Below are 20400 nucleotides of genomic sequence, written 5' to 3'. Positions count from 1 at the left end.
ATTTCCAAAACCAAGTAAAATGACATTTTTTCCAACAGAAAAATGCTATTTAAAAAAAAAAAAAGAAAAGAAAAAAGAAAGGGCAGCCCCGGTGGCCCAACGGGTTTAGCGCCACCTTCAGCCCAGGGCATGATCCTAGAGACCCAGGATCGAGTCCCACGTCGGGCTCCCTGCATGGAGCCTGCTTCTCCCTCTGCCTGTGTCTCTGCCTCTCATTCTCTGTGTCTCTCATGAATAAATAAATACAATCTTAAAAAAAAAAAGTAAAAGAAAAATGCTATTTTTATTCCCTTAACTTAAGCCTACTGGGCCTGAAAAGGAAGTTGCGGTCTAATATTTAATTTAAAATATACATTTTTATATGTATGTTTTCATAAAGTACAGCTTTAGTTGTTGAGCTTTGTCTACAGAGCATGTGCTGAAATTTCCCTATGCCGAAATAATTGACTTGGTAACAGATCCTTAACAGTGGTGCCCATACTGAAGGCCAGAGAATAGTCTCGTGAGGTCTGGATGAACCTCCAAGAGTGAAACTGGATGGTGAAATGCACACATGTGTTGTATGACACACAGGAACAATCATGGGTTCTCTTGTGTAATACAGGGAGGGAGGATGGGTCGATGAAGCCTGAGCCACAGGACTTCCCGATGGACTAAAATTGCCCTTCAGTCAAAAACTGTATCTATATCTTAATTGCCTTCAAAACAGCAAGGGCTTTTTAAATGGGTAGATGCTGATTTAAAAAGCTCATTTCTGGGCACGTGGGTGGCCTAGTCAGTTAAGCCTCCAACTTGATTTCAACTCAGGTCATGATCTCAGGGTCATGAGATTGAGCCCCACATCACTCTGCACTCAGCAGGGAGTCTGCTTGAGATTTTTTGCTCTCCCTCTCTGTCCCCCTCTGCCCCTCTTCTCACTCATGCATGCTCTCTCCTCTCCCCTCAGAATAAAGAAATAAATCTTTAAAAAAATTAAGAGTTCATTTCTAAGATCACTACTAAGAGAAACAATCATTTTACCATCATTAGGTGTTCTTTTTCTTTTATCATGACTATGAAGCATATTGGAGAAAAAGAGAAAGTAGAGTAGAAATTTCTTCCTTAATCTAGATGTCACTGTGGTCTTGGTCTCCAGGTCAATGCAAAGCTCCAGAACAGCTTCCATTTGCCAAGCCTTTAAGACTGATCAATGAGTCTGAGTTTCCCATTGGGACATCTATTAAGTATGAGTGCCGCCCTGGTTACCAAAAGAGAGTGTTCTTCATGAAGTGCCTACAGAACTCGGTCTGGTCAAGCGTTGAAAATATGTGTAAACGTAAGTACCTCTGGACTGAGAATTCCTCTGTGTCAATCAAACATCCATTCAGATTTTGGAACTCAGGCACATATGACTTGATAAGTTTGCTTCAAGTATAACACATGTGAGAGCTATTCTGTCACATCTTCCTACTGCTTTGATTTCCTGGCACCTTCATTACAAGTTCATTTCATAAGAAATGACCATCACAAGGCATGATTGAGGGAAAATCTCCCTTCAGCAGGGGTTTCCCTTTGTCACCACTGCAACTAAGTAACGAATGACTCATAAAAGTAGAGAAAAGTGTAGGTGGGGAGAGAATCCCAGACTTCGAGAGCTCTGATATTCATTGGTTGAATTACAGAGTAAACACTTCGGTAATAAGGGAAGTTTACATTTTTCTGGGAGGCACAGTACAGGGACAAGATTGATTTGGAGGGGAGGTCTTTTTGAAAGTGGTTCTTAGCAGGCAGTCTTGTAAGTTTTTTCAAGGTGGAGAAATCTATGGAACTACAGATGCTTTTCAGTCAAGTTGGGACCTTATGTAGTTACTAAGGAAGTCCAGAGTGTTCAATCCCCAATCCCCAAATTCTGCTTCTTTCCCAATAGGTAAATCATGTGGAACTCCTCCGGAACTCCTGAATGGCAAATTGACGGTAGACGGAGACGCCCGGTTTGGATCAACTGTTCATTATGCTTGTAATGTAGGGTGAGTTGGCAGCAGCATCATTTGGGATGATAGTTCCAGAACTGTAGCACCAATATTTTTTAAAAAAAAGTCTTAGAAAGTCTACTTGTCCATCAAAAACATAGCAAAAAGATTTCTAGGTGGAGGTGATGGCTTGGATCTAGGTATTTACACTGGAAATGACTAAACAAATACTTGAAAAAATAGGAAAAACTTTTATATCCATGAGAGGAACTCCAGGGATGGGGAGAAAAGATGCCTATTGCACACCAAAGTAACGCACCTAAAAACCAGTTGAAGCATTTATTAAATGGGAAGGACCAGCTCTTTAAAGAAGCAAATGGAATAAACATTATTTGATCCATGCATATATTCTTACCCTGAAGCCATAAGAGCTGTCAATGGTGGAGTCAGAAGTGGGAAGGAATAATTTGTTTGGGAAAATGGAGCTAATGTGATGGACAGGCAAAACTTGATTGTTATAGCCCACACACAGTGCAGAAATTTTGCTGTGAGCATATTTTTTGGCTTATCCTTAAGGGAGACAACCAGTTCAGGAAAGAAATAGGGAGACTGCTTTATCTTTTATATTAACTTTTGCCTTGTTTTTATTATTTATTGCTCACTTAAAATAAATATAAGTGATAATTAAAAACCGTAATAACAATAAAATGAACTTCAGTGTATATGCTATCTACTTTAAGAAACATCGCTAGGGCCTTAGAAGCTTCCTATGTAGGAGGGACATGATGGGATGAGCACTAGGTGTTATACCATATGTTGGCAAATCGAACTTCCATAAAAACAAATGAAAAAAAAAAAAAGCTTCCTATGTGCCTTTCCTGTTCTTTCACGTTCAGAATCTCTCTGGAAATCACCATCCTAAATTTTAGGTCATTCATTCCCTTGCATGTGTTTTCAATTTTCTCCCACACATAATCCTCCTAATCAGTTTATATTTAGCTTTGCATATTTTGAACTTTATACAAACGCCATATTATATGTATTCTCTGCAACTTGATTTTCTATTAACAGTTTGTTTCTGACACTTATCCATGTGGTTGTGGTTCATTTTCGCTTGATAGTATTTTCTTGTATGGATATACCACAATTTATTTTTCTTGGTTGTTATATTTGGGTTGTTTCTAGTTTGTTTTACTTTGTTTGGTTTCAGCTATCATCATAAGCATTCCCAATATAAATATACATGTCTCCAAATGCACACGCACAGAGGTTTCTCTAGGACAGTAGTTTTCACACTTATTTTACTATGATCCCCAGCTAAAATTATATTTTTATGATACATACACAACACACTCAAACACATACACCTCACACACACACACATTTATATAAATGAAAGTATCGAAAATGTCTCACCACTTTTAACCAACACTGTGCTGGAGGTTTAAGCCAGGACAATTAATCATGAAAAGAAACAAAAGGCATCAAAATTGGAAGGAAGAAACCATATGATAATTGTCTTCCTCTGATTAACTTATTTCACTCAGCATAATAACCTCCAGTTCCATCCATGTCTGATGGCTGAGTAATATTCCATTGTCTATGTATACTACATCTTCTTTATCCATTCATCTGTCAATGAACATCTCAGCTCTTTCCACAGTTGGGTTATTGAGGACGTTGTTGCTATGAACATTGGGGTACAGGTGCCCCTTCAAATCACCACATTTGTATCTTTGGGGTAAATACCTAGTAGTGCAATTACTGGATTGTAGGGTAGTTCTATTTGGTAACTTATTGAGAAATCTCCCTACTGTTTTCAAGTGGCTTTGCCAGCTAGCATTCCCACCAACAGTGTAAGAGGGCTCCTCCCCTTTCTCCACATCCTTGCCAACACGTTGTTTCCTGACTTGTTAGTTTTAGCCATTCTGACTAGTACAGGGTGGTATCTCATCGTGGTTGTGATTTGTATTTCCCTGATGACAAGTGATGTGGAACATTTTTTCATCTGTCTGTTGGCATTTGTGTGTCTTGTTGGAGAACTGTCTGTTCATGGCTTCTTCCAATTTCATGACTGGATTATTATTATTTTTTTTGAGTGTTGAGTTTGATAAGTTCTATACAGATCTTGGATACTAGCCCTTTATCCGATACGTCATTTGCAAATATCTTCTCCCGTTCTGTAGGTTGCCTTTTAGTTTTGTTGACTGCTTCCTTGTTGTGCAGAAGCTTTTTATCTTGATGAAGTCCCAATAGTTCATTTTTGTCTTGTTTCCCTTGCCTTTGAGACATATCTAGCAAGCAGTTGCTGTGGCCAAGCTTGTAGAGGTTGCTGCTTATGTTCTCTTCTAGGATATTGATGAATTCCTGTCTCACATTTAAGCCTTTCATCTATTTTGGATCTATTTTTGTGTATAGTGTAAGGAAACGATCCCGTTTCATTCTTCTGCATATGGATGTCCAATTTTCCCAACATGATTTGTTGAAGAGACTGTCTTTTGTCCATCGGATTTTCTTTCCTGCTTTGTCAAAGATGAGTTGACCATAAAGTTGAGGGTCCATTTCTGGGTTCTGTAATCTGTTCCATTGATCTATGTGTCTGTTTTGGTGCCAGTACTGTACTGTCTTGATGATCACAGCTTTGTAACAGAGCTTGGAAGCCTAGCATTGAGATGCCACCCATTTTGGTTTTCTTTTTCGATATTCCTCTGGCTACTCTGGGTCTTTTCTGGTTCCACACAAACTTTAGGACTATTTGTTCCAACTCTGTGAAAAATGTCAATGGTATTTTGATAGAGATTGTATTGAATGTGTAAATTACTCTGGGTAGCATAGATATTTTAACAATATTTATTCTTCCAATCCATGAGCATGAAATATTTTTCCATCTCTTTGTGTCTCTCTCAATTTCTTCCATAAGTGTTCTGTAGTTTTTAGAGTACAGACCCTTTACCTCTTTGCTTAGGTTTATTCCTTGATATCTCACGGTTTGGGGTGCAATTGTAAATGGGATTGACTCATTTTCCCTTTCTTCTGTATCATTGTTAGTTTACAGAAATGCAAATGATTCCTGTGCACTGATTTTTTTTTTTATCCTGCCAGGTTGCTGAATTCCTGCAATTTTGTGGTGGAGTCTTTTGTGTTTTCCACCTAGAGTATCATGTCATCTGGGAAGAGTGAGAGTTTGACTTCTTTGCCAATTTGGTTTTTTCTTTCTTTTTTTCTTCACCAATTTGAATGCCTTTTATATCTTTCCATTGTCTGGTTGCTGAGGCTAGGACTTCTAGAACTATATTGAACAACAGTGGTGATAGTGGACATCCCCGTCATGTTCCTGACCTTAGGAGAAAAGCTCTGTTTTTTCCCATTGAGAATGATATCCATTGTGGGCTTTTCATAGATGGCTTTTATGATACTAACGTATGTTCCCTCTGTCCCTACACTATGAGGAGTTTTTTTTTTAAGTTTTTATTTATTTATTTATTTATTCATGACAGACACAAAAGACATAGAGAGGCAGAGACATAGGCAGAGGGAGAAGCAGGCTTCATGCAGCGGGCTTGATGTGGGACTCGATCCCTGGGCCAGGGATCATGCCCTGAGCCGAAGGTGGATGCTCAACCGCTAAGCCACCCAGGCATCCCCACTGTGAGATTTAATCAAGAAAGGTTGCTGTACTTTGCTGAATGCTTTTTCTGCATCTATTAAGAGTATCATAAAGTTCTTATCCTTTCTTTTATTAATGTGATATGTTATATTGATTGATTTGCAGATGTTGAACCACCCCTGCAGCCCAGGAATAAATCCCACTTGGTCATGGTGAATAATCCTTTTAATGTACTGTTGGGTCCTATTGGCTAGTGTCTTGGTGAGAATTTTTGCGTCCATATTCATCAGGGATATTGGTCTGTAATTCTCCTTTTCGGTGAGGTCTTTGCCTGGTTTTGGGATCAAGGTAATGCTGGCCTCATAGAATAAGTTTGGAAGTATTCCTTCCATTTCTATCTTCTGAAACAGCTTTAGTAGAATAGGTATTATGTCTTCTTTAAATGTTTGGTAGAATTTCCCTAGGAAGTCATCTGGCCCAAGACTTTTGTTTGTTGGGAGGTTTTTGATGACTGCTTCAATTTCCTCACTGGTTATTGGTCTGTTCAGGTTTTCTACTTCTTCCTGTTTCAGTTTTGGTAATTTGTAGGTTTCGAGGAATGCACCCCTTCCTTCTAGATTGCCTAATTTGTTGGCATATAGTGGCTCATAATATGTTCTTAAAATTGTTTGTATTTCCTTGGTGTTGGTCATCTCTCCTCTTTCATTCATGGTTTTATTAATTTGGGTCCTTTCTTTTTCTTTTTGATAAGTCTGGCTAGGGGTTTATCAATCTTACTAATTCTTTCAAAGAAACAACTTCTAGTTCATTGATATGTTTTACTATTCTTTTGGTTTCTATTTCATTGAGTGCTGCTCTAATCTTTATTATTTCTTTTTTCCTACCTGGTTTAGGCTCTATTTGCTGTTCTTTCTCTAGCTCATTTAGGTGTAAGGTTCGCTTGTGTATTTGAGACTTTTCTATTTTGAAAAAGGCTTGTAATGCTATGTACTTCCCTTTTAGGACCAACCTTTGTTGCATCCCAAACCTTTTGAATAGTTATGTTTTCATTTTCATTTGAATCTTTTGAATCATTCTTTAGTTTCCTGGGTGACCCATTCATTCTTTTTTTTTTTTTTCATTTTTAAAAGGTTTTATTTAGTTATGTATTTTATTTTTACTTTTTATTTTATTTTATTTTTTAATAAATTTATTTTTTATTGGTGTTCAATTTACCAACATATAGAATAAAACCCAGTGCTCATCCCGTCAAGTGCCCCGCTCAGTGCCCGTCACCCATTCACCCCCACCCCCCGCCCTCCTCCCTTTCCACCACCCCTAGTTCGTTTCCCAGAGTTAGGAGTCTTTATGTTCTGTCTCCCTTTCTGATATTTCCCACACATTTCTTCTCCCTTCCCTTATATTCCCTTTCACTATTATTTATATTCCGGTAGGATGCTCTTTAACCTCCAATTATTTGAGTTCCTTCCAAATTTTCCCTTGTGATTGAGTTCAAGTTTCAAAGCACTATATTCTGAAAATGTGCAGGAACTAATCTCAATCATTTGTTACCTGTTGAGACCTCATTTGTGACCAAATTTGTGGTCTATTACCAGCAGCCCTTGGTATCACTTGGCTATAAACACATCACTCTTATCTCTGCCTCTGTTCTCACAGGGCTTTGCCTCTGTGTTAACATTGTCTTCCCTCTTTCTCTCTGTCCAAATTTCCTTCTTCTAAGGATACCAGTCATTGAATTAGGGCCCATGATAATCCAGTATGACGTCAAGACCTTATTATATCTGCCAAGACCTTATTTCCAAATAAAGTCAGATTCTGAGGTTTCAGGACATAAATTTAAAGGCACACTACTGAACCCAGTATGGACATGAACAGACATTTCACTGAAGAGAATATGTAGATGGAAAGTAAGTACATGAAAAGATATTCAGCTTCATTAGCCATTAGGAAAATGCAAAATACAACAACAATGGAACAATACTACATACATATCTGAATGGCTAAAATACAAACTAATGAAAACACCAAATGCTGGCTTGGATGTAGAGGAACTGGATCACTCATTCTTGCTGATAGGAACATAAAATGGCAAACCCACTCTGGAAAACAGAAATAAGCTATCAAGCCATGGAAAGATATGGAGGAAACTTAAATGCCTTTTATTTACTAAGTGAAAGAATCCAGTCTGAAAAATCTAAATAGTCTATGATTCCAGGTAAGTAGCATTCTGGAAAAGAGAATATGGAGTAAAAAGATCAGTAGTTTCCAGAGGTTGGGAGGAGGGAGAGATGAATATGGAAGATTTTTAGGGCAGTAAAACTACTCTGTGTGATTCTGTAATGGTAGATACATGTCATTATATATTTTTCCAAAGCCATAGAATGTACAACGCCTAGAGTAAGCCCTAATGTAAACTGTTGACTACAGATGATGATGATGTGTCAGTGCAGGTTCATCAGTTGCAATCAATTGTACCACTCTGGTGGGGGCTGTTGATAACATGGGAAAGTATGCATGTGCAGGGAGAGGGAGTATATCATAAATCTCTGTATCTCCTGGTCAATATTACTGTGAACCTAAAATTCCTCTTAAAAATAGTCTGTATAAAAAATTGAATAGATGTAAATATCCAAACGCACACATACATACGCACACAAATTAGTCACAAATTAGTACAAACCAAACAGGAAATATGAATAAAATTGGTGGATCATACTATGTCAGTATCTTGGTTTTAATATTCTACTATAGTTTGGAAGACATCATCAATGGGGGAAACTTAAATTTTCCAAGTTTTATGGCACACTTTGAACAGTTTGTGGCATACTAAGTCAGAATTTCTACCTTTAACATTTTAAATGTGAAATCAGAGTTCAACTTTTTTTATTCTACTTGGATTTGCTTTGGTTCTAGTTTGATGAATCTTAAATAATTTAGGTTTATACGAAGACATGGCTCAAAATAATATAGAAAGAGAGAGCCCAGTTAGTTTAAAAGCCATGAAGAAAAATTTAAGTCCAAATAAAGACATTAAATTTGGAAAAGTGATAGTACTATGACAAATGGAAATTGTTCTTCTGAATTCTCCAAGATTGCAATCTCTTGCAAGTTGCAATTTAAGTGGGAAAATAACATTCATTCTTCTCTCCCTCTAGATACCAACTTATTGGTCATTCCTCTATTTCATGCATCATCTCAGATAATACTGTCGTCTGGGATGATGATCCACCTATTTGTGAGAGTAAGTTGAAATATTCTTTCCTATTTACCTTCACTAAGAGATTCTAAGTTTCCCCCTAAAGTTATAAAAATCTTAATTGAATTGCTTTTGTGCATTCTATCCCTCAATAGCTATGGGGTTTCTGGCAACTGCTTCCTTAAGTTTTTCCTTATCTTGTGCCTTTTCTGAATCTAGGAACTTATTTTTTAAAAAGATTTTATTTATTCATGAGATACACACACAGAAAGAGAGAGAGAGAGGCAGAGACACAGGAGAGAGAGAAGCAGGCTCTATGAAGGGAGCCTGATGTGGGACTCGATCCTGGGACCACAGGTTCACGCCCTGAGCCAAAGGCAGGCACTAAACTGCTGAGCCACCCAGGGATCCCTGAATCTAGGAACTTAAATTCATAAAAGCCTTCAAATTTTATTTTTACTTCAGTTAATTCAGAATTATGTTGATTTGCCACCCCCAGTATAACAATCATTCTACTTGGCAAATTAGTAAAGACTTTTTTTTTAACGTCTCCAAGGTTGGTGAAGCTGTGAATCAATCAACACTTTCACATACTTAGAGTTCCACAAAACCTCCTGAAAGGCACCATGTATTATAAGCCTCAAAATGGGCATATATTTTGACCCGTTTCTTAAAATTTATACTTGGAAAATAAACACAAATTTTTACTAGAAGTTCACTATAAACTTTTCATTGCCTCATTCTTTATAAGAGAAAAAAGTTTAAAGTAACCTAAATGTTTCAAGCTATGATTTGGAAAATGCTAGAAAGAAAGTTGTGTTAGAAATGATTTTAGAGAATTCCTTAAGAAACATAAAATATAGCCACACATAATTAGAAGAAATACATCCAGGAGCACCTGCGTGGCTTAGTCAGTTAAGCATCTGACTCTTGATCTCAGCTCAGCTCTTGATCTCAAGGCAGTGAGTTGCAACCCCATGTTGGGCTCCACACTGGGTGCAGAGCCTACTGAAGAAGAAGGAGGAGGAGGAGGAGGAGGAGGAGGAGGAGGAGGAGGAAGAGGAAGAGAAGGAGAAGAAATACATCCATACGCTGGAATGTTATTCAGCTAAAATAAAAATTGATGTCACGGAGAAGCAATTAATGACATACAAAGATGTTAATTATATACTTTTATGTGAAAAAATCAGATGACAAAACAGTAATCTTGGTAGATCTCTTTATTTAAAAATAATACACCTATATCTATTCCTAGATTTTCATTTCTATTTCTAATTCTGTAACTTTTCCTGTATCTAAACTTTGGTGAATGGCTTCAAAGCTCCTTGGTGGAGGTGGGAGGAAACTTCTGGTACACGTTTTGGCTGTGTAGCAGCATGCTTTCTCAAGAAGATCCTGTCTCCTATTTATCTGAGCTGCTCTAGGTCTATCAATGGGCTCTCAAGTCTGGGAGCTGGTTGACAAAAAAACCGTAACTTTTTTTTGTTTATTTTGTTTTGAGTGATTCAAGTCAGACCTAGATCTCTTTTGCTTTTACCCAACAAATAATACTTTACTCCACTCTTCATCTATTTCAGTTTTAGAAGCTCCACAACAATTAGCCAGGGACAAAGATCTCTGCAGGCAAATCATTCCGATTTCTGTTTCAGTTGTCTCCGGATATTAAGTGCTGCCATTTGGCTTCTGCCATCCTGAGGTCTTCCGTCTCCATTGAATTTAGGAAACCAAGCTCAATAACAAAGTTCCCAATGTCATTCCCGGCCTACAGAGAATAACCATCACAGAGTTTTTCAAGGATATTGAAAATTCTGCATGAAATGTATTTCTCAAAGCCTTGGGTGAAAGGATAAAAAGTCTCTCTTGCAACACCCGCCCCCCACACCTGCACATAGGAAGTGGACAAACAGGGGGCTCACATAAGTCCATTATGGCATTCCTAAATCCCAAAGCCATAGGATTTCTTCTTCAAGGGTACACTAAGAAAGTTCTTGTATTTCAGCTTCGTTTAATCTAAGTCATGCTCTAACAACATTGAATTCACAATCTTAATTCTTTTTTTTTTTTTTGTGCCTTCTTGCAGGTCATAATTTGTACTCCCTCCCACAACACCTCCTAACTCCACTTCCAAGTCTACCAGGATTTAGAACAGGTTAAAGGACCAGAATTAATGTGTAGTAGCAAGGGTAGGTCCTGAGGAAGATCAGAAGTCCCTGAAATTTGGGTTGCAAGATTTAGTAAATAAAAATACAAGATATCCAGTTAAAGTTGAATTTCAGGTAAGCCACAGATATTTTTGCATTCTAAATATGTACCTTGAAATGCTTGGGATATACTTAGAAATTTTTCATTGTTTTTTTAATTTAAATTTGAAATTCAAATTTAACTGGATATCCTGTGTTCCTTCTGGCAACCCTATCAGGGCAGCTACCTCAGGAGAGATGATCAGAGTTTCTTTGCACAAGGGGAGGCTTACCTCCTCAGACAGGGGAGGAGAGGCTGCTGCTTCTAGCAAAGAAAGCTCAGCAGAATTTCCAGGTTTGAGGTATTCAGCTTCCTTAGACTCTGCCCACTTAGCTCCATCTCAATTTTTAGAGTCCTCTTTCTCCCAATCAATGCTCAAACTTTAACATAAGAGACCCTGTTAAGCTGTGAATTCAATTTACCTTGAAATCCAGCCACAGGATTAGATGTTGGATTTGTTCTTCAGAAATCTTGGCTCTGTAGCTACAGAGTGCATGTGTTTCTTTTAGGGCAGATAATAGAAGCTTTCAGAGCCAGACCTTGAGCAGGAATTTTTTTTTAATTTTTTTTTAAGATTTTATTTATTTATTCATTAGAGACACAGAGAGAGAGGCAGAGACACAGGCAGAGGGAGAAGCAGGCTCTATGCAGGGAGCCCGACGTGGGACTCGATCCCGGGTCTCCAGGATCACACCCTGGGCTGCAGGCGGCTCCAAACCGCTGCGCCACAGGGGCTGCCCTTGAGCAGGAATTTAAAGTATTTTCTTTCTCTTAAATTCTCCAGTGCACTTAGAAGGAAGCAACCAATCAACTCTTTCTTCCTTCCCTTCCTTCATTCCTTCCTTCCTTCCTTCCTTCTTCTTTCCTTCCTTCCTTCCTTCATCTCTCTCTCTCTATTTCCTTCATATATTACCTAGGACCACCACTAAAATATTTAACATTGATGGGGATAGAAGGTATCCTTGTCTTGTTCTCCATCTCAAAGGGAAAGATTGAAATATTTCTATTGTTTGCTATAGGCTTTTTGTAGATACCCATTTTCAGATAAAGGAAATTTCCTAATATTCCTCATTGCTAAGAATTTTTTATCATTAAATCATGTTGAAGTTCTTCAGGCACTTTGGCTACATATATTGAAATAATCATATTGTTTCTCCATAGCTCTCTTAATATAATGAATTGGGTTTTTTTTTAAGATTTCACTCATTCATTCATTCATTCATTCATTCATGAGAGACACAGAGAGAGCAGCAGAGACATAGGCAGAGGGAGAAGCAGGTTCCTGTCAGGGAGCCCAAGGCGGGACTTGATCCCTGGACCTGGGATCACAACCTGAGCTGAAGGCATACGCTCAACTGCTGAGCCACCCAGGTGTCCCTGTAATGAATTGTTTGAATTACTTTTTCAAAGGCAAACTGATTTTGAATTCCAATTTTACCTTTTTGGAATAACTCAACTTGGTCATAATATTTTATAATTTCTGGGCTCCTGGGTGCTGGTTTGTGTATCTCTTTTATTGTTTTGTAGAAATTCTTTATACATTCTCAGATTTTCCAATAAATGTAACACAAATATTTTATTTATTTATTTATTTATTTATTTATTTATTTATTTATGATAGTCACAGAGAGACAGAGAGGCAGAGACATAGGCAGAGGGAGAAACAGGCTCCATGCACCGGGAGCCTGATGTGGGACTCGATCCCGGGTCTCCAGGATCGCGCCCCCGGCCAAAGGCAAGCGCCAAACCACTGCGCCACCCAGGGATCCCCACAAATATTTTCTTCCAGGCTAAAACTCATCTTCTTGCTTCCTTAATGATGTTTTTTGATGATAGAAGATATACATTTTAATAGTGTCTTTTAATAAGACTTACTAAGTCTACCCTTTCTGGTCACTACTTTCTGTGTTCTACATAAGAAATCTTTGCCCATAATTTTATCTTTCAAGTTAAGTCTGTGATGCATCTCAGGTTTACTTTTTGTATGGTGTGGAGTGTGGTCAAGAAATTTGTTTGTTTTTTTTCCCTAATGGATAAGCGATTCGTCTAATATCATTTACTTAAAAAACCATTTTTTGTATATCACAATGCAATAGTATAATACCATAAATCAGGTGACATTTCAGAGAGGTTCTGTTGCTCCGGTTTATTTATCACACTATTTTCATTACTACAGCATTATATTAAGAGTTGATATCTGGTGGCATATCCCCTAACCATGCAGTTCTTCCAAAATTTACTTGGTAATTCTTGGCCCTTTGCATTTTGAGATAAAATTTAGAATCAGCTTGTCAGTTTCCACAAAAAGAACCCTACTGGAATTTGTATTGACTTTCTTGACTCAGTAAATCAATTTGTGGACCATTAACATATTCACATTTTTGAGTTTTAAATTTACGGACATGATATATTTCTCCATTATTTAAATCTTCTTCAATTTCTTTCAATAATATTTGCCGATTTACATTATAGACATTGGAAAATGTAACATTTCCTAATTGTTTCTTAAACATGCAATCATTTGAACTTGGACCCAGCAATCTTGCTAAATTTACTTATAAATGCAATAGTGTATCTGTAAATTCTTTTGGATAAGCTGCATCAATAATCATTCACTGGTGAATAATTATCCTTTGTTTTAATCCTTTCCTTTCTCGTATTTTTTTTTTTATTAATTTCTTTTGCTTCACTGCATTGGCTAGAACCTCCAATACAATGTTGAATGGAAGAGATGATATTAAGTTTTTAATAGTCATTATAAAGCACAGTGTTTACTGAAGGTTTGGGGGAGATATTCTTTATCAGATTAAGGAAATACACTTTTATTCCTAACTTGAGAAAAGATTAATTGTGAATTTATACTCTAATTTATCACTGTGTATCTATCAAGATGATCATGTCCTGTTTCTCCTTCACTGTGTTAATTTTTGTACTTTTACATATATCTCACAAGACGTTATTGTTTTCATAAAAGCAGTATTTATACTTAAACATACTCTTTCAGTTATGTTTCCTCCGTATTGCTGTTCTATCAGTTCTTTATGACACTATTTTCCTTCAATCTAAAAAATTATCTTTTAGCATTTTTGTAGTGTAGGTCTTCTGACAATAGGTTCTTTAAATATCTTCCTAAGTATGGTTTCTTTAAGAGTTATCATCTCTATTTTCTGGCTGCCTTTAAAGGTAATTGCTCTTGATTTTTTTTTTTTTTACAATACTACTATGATGTGTCAAGCTAAAGATTTTTTTAATATTTGTATTGCTTGAGTTTGTATGGATTCTTGAATCTGTGGTTCAATGATGTCTTTCATCAGTTTTGGAAAATTCTGAGTCATTACTTCAAATGTTCCTGCTCTAATATTTTTCTCCTTTCATTGTGGGAATTCATTTAAACATGTGGTAGGCCTCATCCCTCTATCCTATAAGTTTATTATTCTTTTTGTCATATTTCTGATCCTTTTGTCTCTCTGTGTTTTATTCTGGATATTTCCTTCTGTCCTAGCTTCCAATTCACTGATTTTTTTTTTTAACTGTGTCTTACTGGCTGTTAATTCTATCAGATTCTTCATTTCAATAATTGTATTTTACAACTATAAAAACTTGTATTTGGTTCCCTTCAAAATTTGCCCTGTTGTTTTTGCTTCTGGTTCTTACCAACAGTTCAAGTTTCATATATTTCATCCTCAAATAGATAAATGTAATTATTTTAAAGCTGTGAGTAAAAACTCCAACATCTGGGGTCCTAATGGTTCAGTTTCGGTTGTCAGTGATTATGCTGGCTCTTCTTCATGTAATTTTTTCTCTTTCAGTAGTGGGTGAACCTTGATTGTATGTCAGGAATTATATTTGAAAACCTTTCTGTAGAAATAAATTCAAGATCTTAGATAATCAACCTTCTTCAGGAAGGATTTTTGTTGCAATTTCTTCAGAAACCTGGGGACACTAGCAATCTGGGACCATTTTCATTCAATTTCAGAAACTTTTTTTTTTTTTCTGGGCCACCTACAGTGCTTGAGGAACAACTCCAATAATCTTAAGCCCCAGGGCCTATTGCTTCGAGGTCCCAGTATACATCAGAAGGTGTTACCAAGGCTTCCACTTTTGCAGGACCTGGACTCCATTTTTTGTTCCTTGACTCCATCAAACTATCAAAAGTCTACTCACCGTTCAGATGCCCCTTCTCGATTCAGCCAACCTTCCAGCAGAAGAGCAATCTAAATGCCTGACTCTCACCTAGATTTTTATCTTCTATCAGATCATAGTCCAGTGATGCTTCATTAGTTTATTAACTTTCTGGTGCATTCACAGATATATTTTATATTTTATCTAGCATTTCTAGTCTTTCTTGGGGGGAGAAAATGGAAGGAGGGTGATGTTGGATTTGAATTATTAAGATTGCCCTTACCAGAAGGAGAAGCCTCCTTAAGAATTTTTATTTTTACTTATTTTTAAAAAGATGTATTTATTTTTTTTAAAGAAAGAGAGAGTGAGTGGGGGAAGGGCAGGTGGAAAGTGAGATAGAATCCTCAAGCAGACTCCCCACTGTGCACAGAGCACAATGTGGGGCTCCGGGGCCCCTGAGATCATGACCCAAGCGGAAACCAAGAGTTGGATTCTTAACTACCTGAGCCACTCAGGATCCCCAAGAAATTTTATTTTCAATTTCAAGTGTTTTGAAGTTTTTTGTTTTGTTTTGTTTTGTTTTTGTAAAGATTTTATTTATTTATTCATGAGAGACACACAGAGAGAGAGGCAGAGACACAGGCAGAGGGAGAAGCAGGCTCCATGCAGGGAGCTCAACATGGGACTCGATTCTAGGTCTCCAGGATCACGCCCTGGGCTGAAGGCGGTGCTAAACCGCTGAGCCACCTGGGCTGCCCTGTTTGGGAGTTTTTGATAAAGTTACTTAGTTTTAGTTATATGGTATTACAGTAATACAATGTACTATGTCCTACTTCTACATGTTCAAATGTATGGAGGGTGTTTTGTGGACTAATATATGATCACTTCTACATGGGTATCGTGTTGTGATATCAAACTTAGGCTTGATAAAATGAGTTGGTAAGTTTTCTGTCTTTTACATTTTGCGAGACATTTGAAATTACATTTGGAAGTATGTATTACCTGAAAGTAACTTGATAGAACTTTTATGTAAAATATTTTTTCTATTCTTACAAGTTTCTTCTCCATTCTAGCTTTCTATATTTTCTTGAATGAATATTGGTAATTTATATTTCTATTTATATCACTTAGATTTTCAAAATGTTTAACATTTGGGCAGTTTCATATAATTTTCTTATACATATGCAAATATATTTGAATTATATTTCCTACTCTTGTGTATCTGGGTTGTTTCTCTCCGCTTCCATTTTTTCTTTTAGCAAGGGTCTTTTTATTTTCTTTAAGCTATACTGAGCTAATAACAAAAATGGAAATTAAGGCCAGTGGAAAGGAGTAGGGGAAAAGCTGTGTAAACTATGGTATAATAATAATATGATCAAAGAGCTATTTAAAATTGAAAGTATGTGGGTTTTTTTTTTTAAATGCATATGCTTATAGGAAATAGTGTAAGTAGGAAAGGCAGAAAGCATGCTATTATGCCCGCCTAAATTACAGCTTTGTAAAAATGTATCTATATGTTATCCAAGATTAAAACAAATAGCAAATGTAAAAATAGCTATACTCATTGGATGACTCTTACTAGTTTTTTTAATTCACTATGATTTAAGTTGCAGTCTCTTTTCCCAGCTATTCATTGTGAGCCACCCCCGGACATTGCCAATGGAGATTTCCTTAGCACCAACAGAGAATATTTTCCATATGCAACCGTGGTGACCTATCGCTGCAATACTGGACATAGAGGGGAAAAGCTGTATGAGCTTGTGGGCAACCCATCAATATATTGTACCAGCGAAGACAATCGAGTTGGCACGTGGAGCGACCTTCCCCCTCAGTGCATTGTACTTAATAGATGCACACCTCCAGTCATTGAAAATGCTATAAGGATATCTGAGAACAAAAGTTTATTTTTCTTATATGAAACCGTGAGGTTTATCTGTAAGCCTGGCTTTGTCATGGAAGGACCCTCCAACGTGTATTGCCAACGCCAAAACAAATGGGGGCCGGAGTTGCCAAGCTGCACTAGGGGTGAGTCCGACTGAGGCTTTGAAGGGATCTACAAAGGGCATGAGTTGTCAGAGAGGATCAGGATCCCGATCAGTGTTTGTTCCAGAAGAAGGATGCATGGTGAGCGGTGTAAGGCAATCTGGGGGGATGAAGCATGAAACTAAGAAAGCGTGTAGCCTTGTATAGGTGTGTGCACTTATGCATATGCGCCTTCATTTTGAAAGGGAATCTCGTATTGAGCAATTCTCAGAGCAAAACACCAGCTCAATCTCTCTCAAATATACTGAAAGCTGAAGTGGACTTTCTAATCAGCTGTACAATAAGCACTTTAAATACATCATCTCAGCTCTACTTCATAGCGCTCCTTTACAATAGGGCTGATAATTCCATGTTGAATAGCCAGCACTAGAGAAAGGGCTCCCTTCCCTGGGAATGCATTTTACCTTGTGCTGGGAAGAACTCAGTTCTAATCATCTGCCTCTTACTAGCTGTGAGATCTTTGGCTACATCTCTGCCATATGCTTCACTTCTATAGCAGTAACAGGGTGGGGGGTGGGGGCTGGAGTATCATTGGATTTCCTTTGTTACACCTGAACTCCTCTATGGATGAGTTCCTACCTCCTGGTAAGGGTGAGAGTTTAGCAAAAGACATTTCCCCTAACTGACTGATACTTTGCCCCTGTTCTTTCCACAGCATGTCAGGCACCTCCAGATATTTTCCACGGTAAGCACAGCGCAAGGAACAAGGACAGTTTTTCCCCCGGACAGGAAGTGTTCTACAGCTGTGAGCCCGGCTATGAGCTCCAAGGGGCTGCTTCTCTGCGCTGTACACCCCAGGGAGACTGGAGCCCAGCAGCCCCAAGATGTGAAGGTGCCTACACTTTCACTTTCACTTGTTTGCAGGCCAGTCTTTTTGTTCCTCACATGGTAGTCTTACTTCTGTTTGTTGCCGTTGTTGCTGTTTTCCTAGGGAAATCATGTGCTGACTTCCTGGACCAACTCCCTAATGGTCATGTGCTCTTTCCAATTAGTCTTCAACTTGGGGCAAAAGTGTCCTTCGTGTGTGATGAGGGGTGAGTGTGACCCAGCCTAGAGACAAGAGTCTCAGGGCTTGATGCCGATATGCTGACACCAGGGGCAATGGGGGGGTGGGAGTGGGGAATCTATCCAAAAAGCAAGCTGCCTAACAGAAAAGAAGTTCCCAAGAGGACTAATATCTGAAACCCTGAATGGGAAGGATGGTAGGAGCCAGACAGAACCATGAACAGATGCTTAAAAAGGAAACTTGATAATTATAATGAGCAGCAGGTCTGACAACAGATCTTGAATATCTAAGTGAAACATTACATGAATGAATAAAAAGTGACCTGGAGGCATGAGGAGACCTGGAGTGACCTGGAGGCATGAGGAGATAAATATTGCAAAGGGGTTGTTAAAAAAAAAAAAAGGTTGGTATATAAAAGAAAGTCATTGATAAGTAACATGTGAGAATTTGTCAAGAAAAATTTAAACCAATCCACAGTGGAATTTGGAATTGGAGTGAAAGAGTAAATAAGAGTATTTTAAAATCTAATTATATATCATCTAATTAGAATCAGGCTGTGTTGAAGGAGCATGAAGACGGATGCTCACGTTTCAAGCGATGTCATTAACCAGTTATGGGAATCTAAATGATCTTGGTATTATGTTCCAACACCATCGACAGGCAGAAAGATGGATGATGGAGCAAGTGTTCTCAATATATCCCAGGGATGCCTGGCAGGCATCTGTCACCCAACAGAGACCTGGAGGCAATACAAGCAGCCACTGGGCTGACAATAAGCCAGATGTTTAAGGAGGACGGTCCTCCAGAGAATCCTCTCTTCTCACCTTTTCTTATGTTTCCTAGATAATGTGGTTTTACCCATTGATAATGTGGATATGCTGCAGGTGTCATTCAGGAACATTCTGAATGTGTTGGCAAAAAACAAACAAACAAAAAAAACAGTAGTCTCTGATGTTTTTCTTCATGTTTTCTGATTTACTTGAATCGGGGAGTTCTTTTCCCCCTGGTTCCATGAAAAGAGGAAAATGCTATGGTTTGCCTTAGAGAACAGAGTTCCTTATAGAGACAAACAGGGAGCTGTCGGAGGGCAGGCGGGACAGATGACCTCCTAAAGGTTGAAAACCAGAGACAGTTGTTATTGCTCTGTCCTCATTGGAAACGTCAATCTTTCCAAATGTTTTGATCTTGGAGCCTCTATTCACTGAGAAAGCAAGTGAGCTGGGCTTTGTCACCTGGGCTTTAACGTAGGCATTCGACTGTATTTCTGCAAAGGGGAGAGAGAAATGGTGGGCTCACCCGGTCACTACTGCTTTTGCTCCTCAGGTTCCGCTTACAGGGGAGTTCTGCTAGTTACTGTGTCTTGGTTGGAACGGAAAGCCTTTGGAATAACAGTGTTCCTGTGTGTGAACGTGAGTACAAGGAATGTCTGTTCAGGTCTGCACCTCCCTTCTTGTTTTGTTTGTCTACTGTGTTTTGCTCATAAAATTATCTAATACTTGCCCCTTTGTTTAACTTCACTTTTGATCAAAACATTCCTTTGTTGCAAAGATTGTTTCCAGGGGAGATAAATCTGAGCACCATATGTTTTGAGTATCATCCTATAAATGTTTATAAGCATAATGTGTGCTACAAGTTGAGAGAAATACTTCATAGATAGAGGGAAATGGAGAGCCTGAAACATTTTTCCTGTCAAAAATGTGAGTTCCACTTCAACATTTCTATCCTTCCCTCGATCATCTATTCATTGCTAGCCTCATTCTTTCAACAAAATTTTTTGAGCACGTGCCATGTACCAAACAGTCTTCTAGACACTGGGAATACACCTGTAAACACCTGTAAACAAGACGGACTAGGACTCTGCTTTCATGTTGTTTATGTTCGTGTGTAGAAGGAAAGGCAAAAAAAAAAAAAAAAACCAAAAACCAAAAAAACAAAAAAACAGGGGCACCCGGGTGGCAAAGTCAGTTAAGCGTCAGACTCTTGGTTTTGGCTCAGCTCCTGATCTCAGGATCATGGGATCGAGCCCCACATCAGGTTCTGCACTGAGCTCGGAGTCTGCTTGAGATTTTCTTTCCTTCTCCCTCTGCCCCCCCCCTCCCCGTTTGTGCTCTCTCTTTTTCTCTCTAAAAAAAATAAATAAATCTTTAAAAACAACAAGGAAAAACGATTTTAAATAGACTATTTCAAATAATATCAAATGTTATTAAGAAAAAACCAGGGTAATGCAATAAAATAA

General features: G+C 38.1%; 1 protein-coding gene across 3 annotated transcripts in view; it reads left to right on the top strand.

Annotated features, from left to right (window-relative positions):
- Nucleotides 1-20400, top strand: part of LOC112910991 (complement receptor type 1-like) — a 70754-nt gene that overhangs the window by 7399 nt on the left and 42955 nt on the right. For all 3 annotated transcript variants that reach the window (XM_072733379.1, XM_072733377.1, XM_072733378.1), the window contains exons 2-8: nucleotides 1136-1315; nucleotides 1907-2006; nucleotides 8712-8797; nucleotides 16742-17140; nucleotides 17814-17990; nucleotides 18090-18192; nucleotides 19488-19573. In XM_072733379.1, the coding sequence (XP_072589480.1) occupies nucleotides 1264-1315; nucleotides 1907-2006; nucleotides 8712-8797; nucleotides 16742-17140; nucleotides 17814-17990; nucleotides 18090-18192; nucleotides 19488-19573 (1003 nt within the window). In that variant the 5' untranslated portion in view covers nucleotides 1136-1263. The remainder of the gene's footprint in view (nucleotides 1-1135; nucleotides 1316-1906; nucleotides 2007-8711; nucleotides 8798-16741; nucleotides 17141-17813; nucleotides 17991-18089; nucleotides 18193-19487; nucleotides 19574-20400) is intronic.

This window comes from Vulpes vulpes, chromosome 13 (genome assembly GCF_048418805.1).
Source record: "Vulpes vulpes isolate BD-2025 chromosome 13, VulVul3, whole genome shotgun sequence".
Taxonomy (NCBI): Eukaryota; Metazoa; Chordata; class Mammalia; order Carnivora; family Canidae; genus Vulpes; species Vulpes vulpes.
Note: the sequence above shows the minus strand (reverse complement) of the source record. Positions and strands in the feature narration are given on the sequence as shown.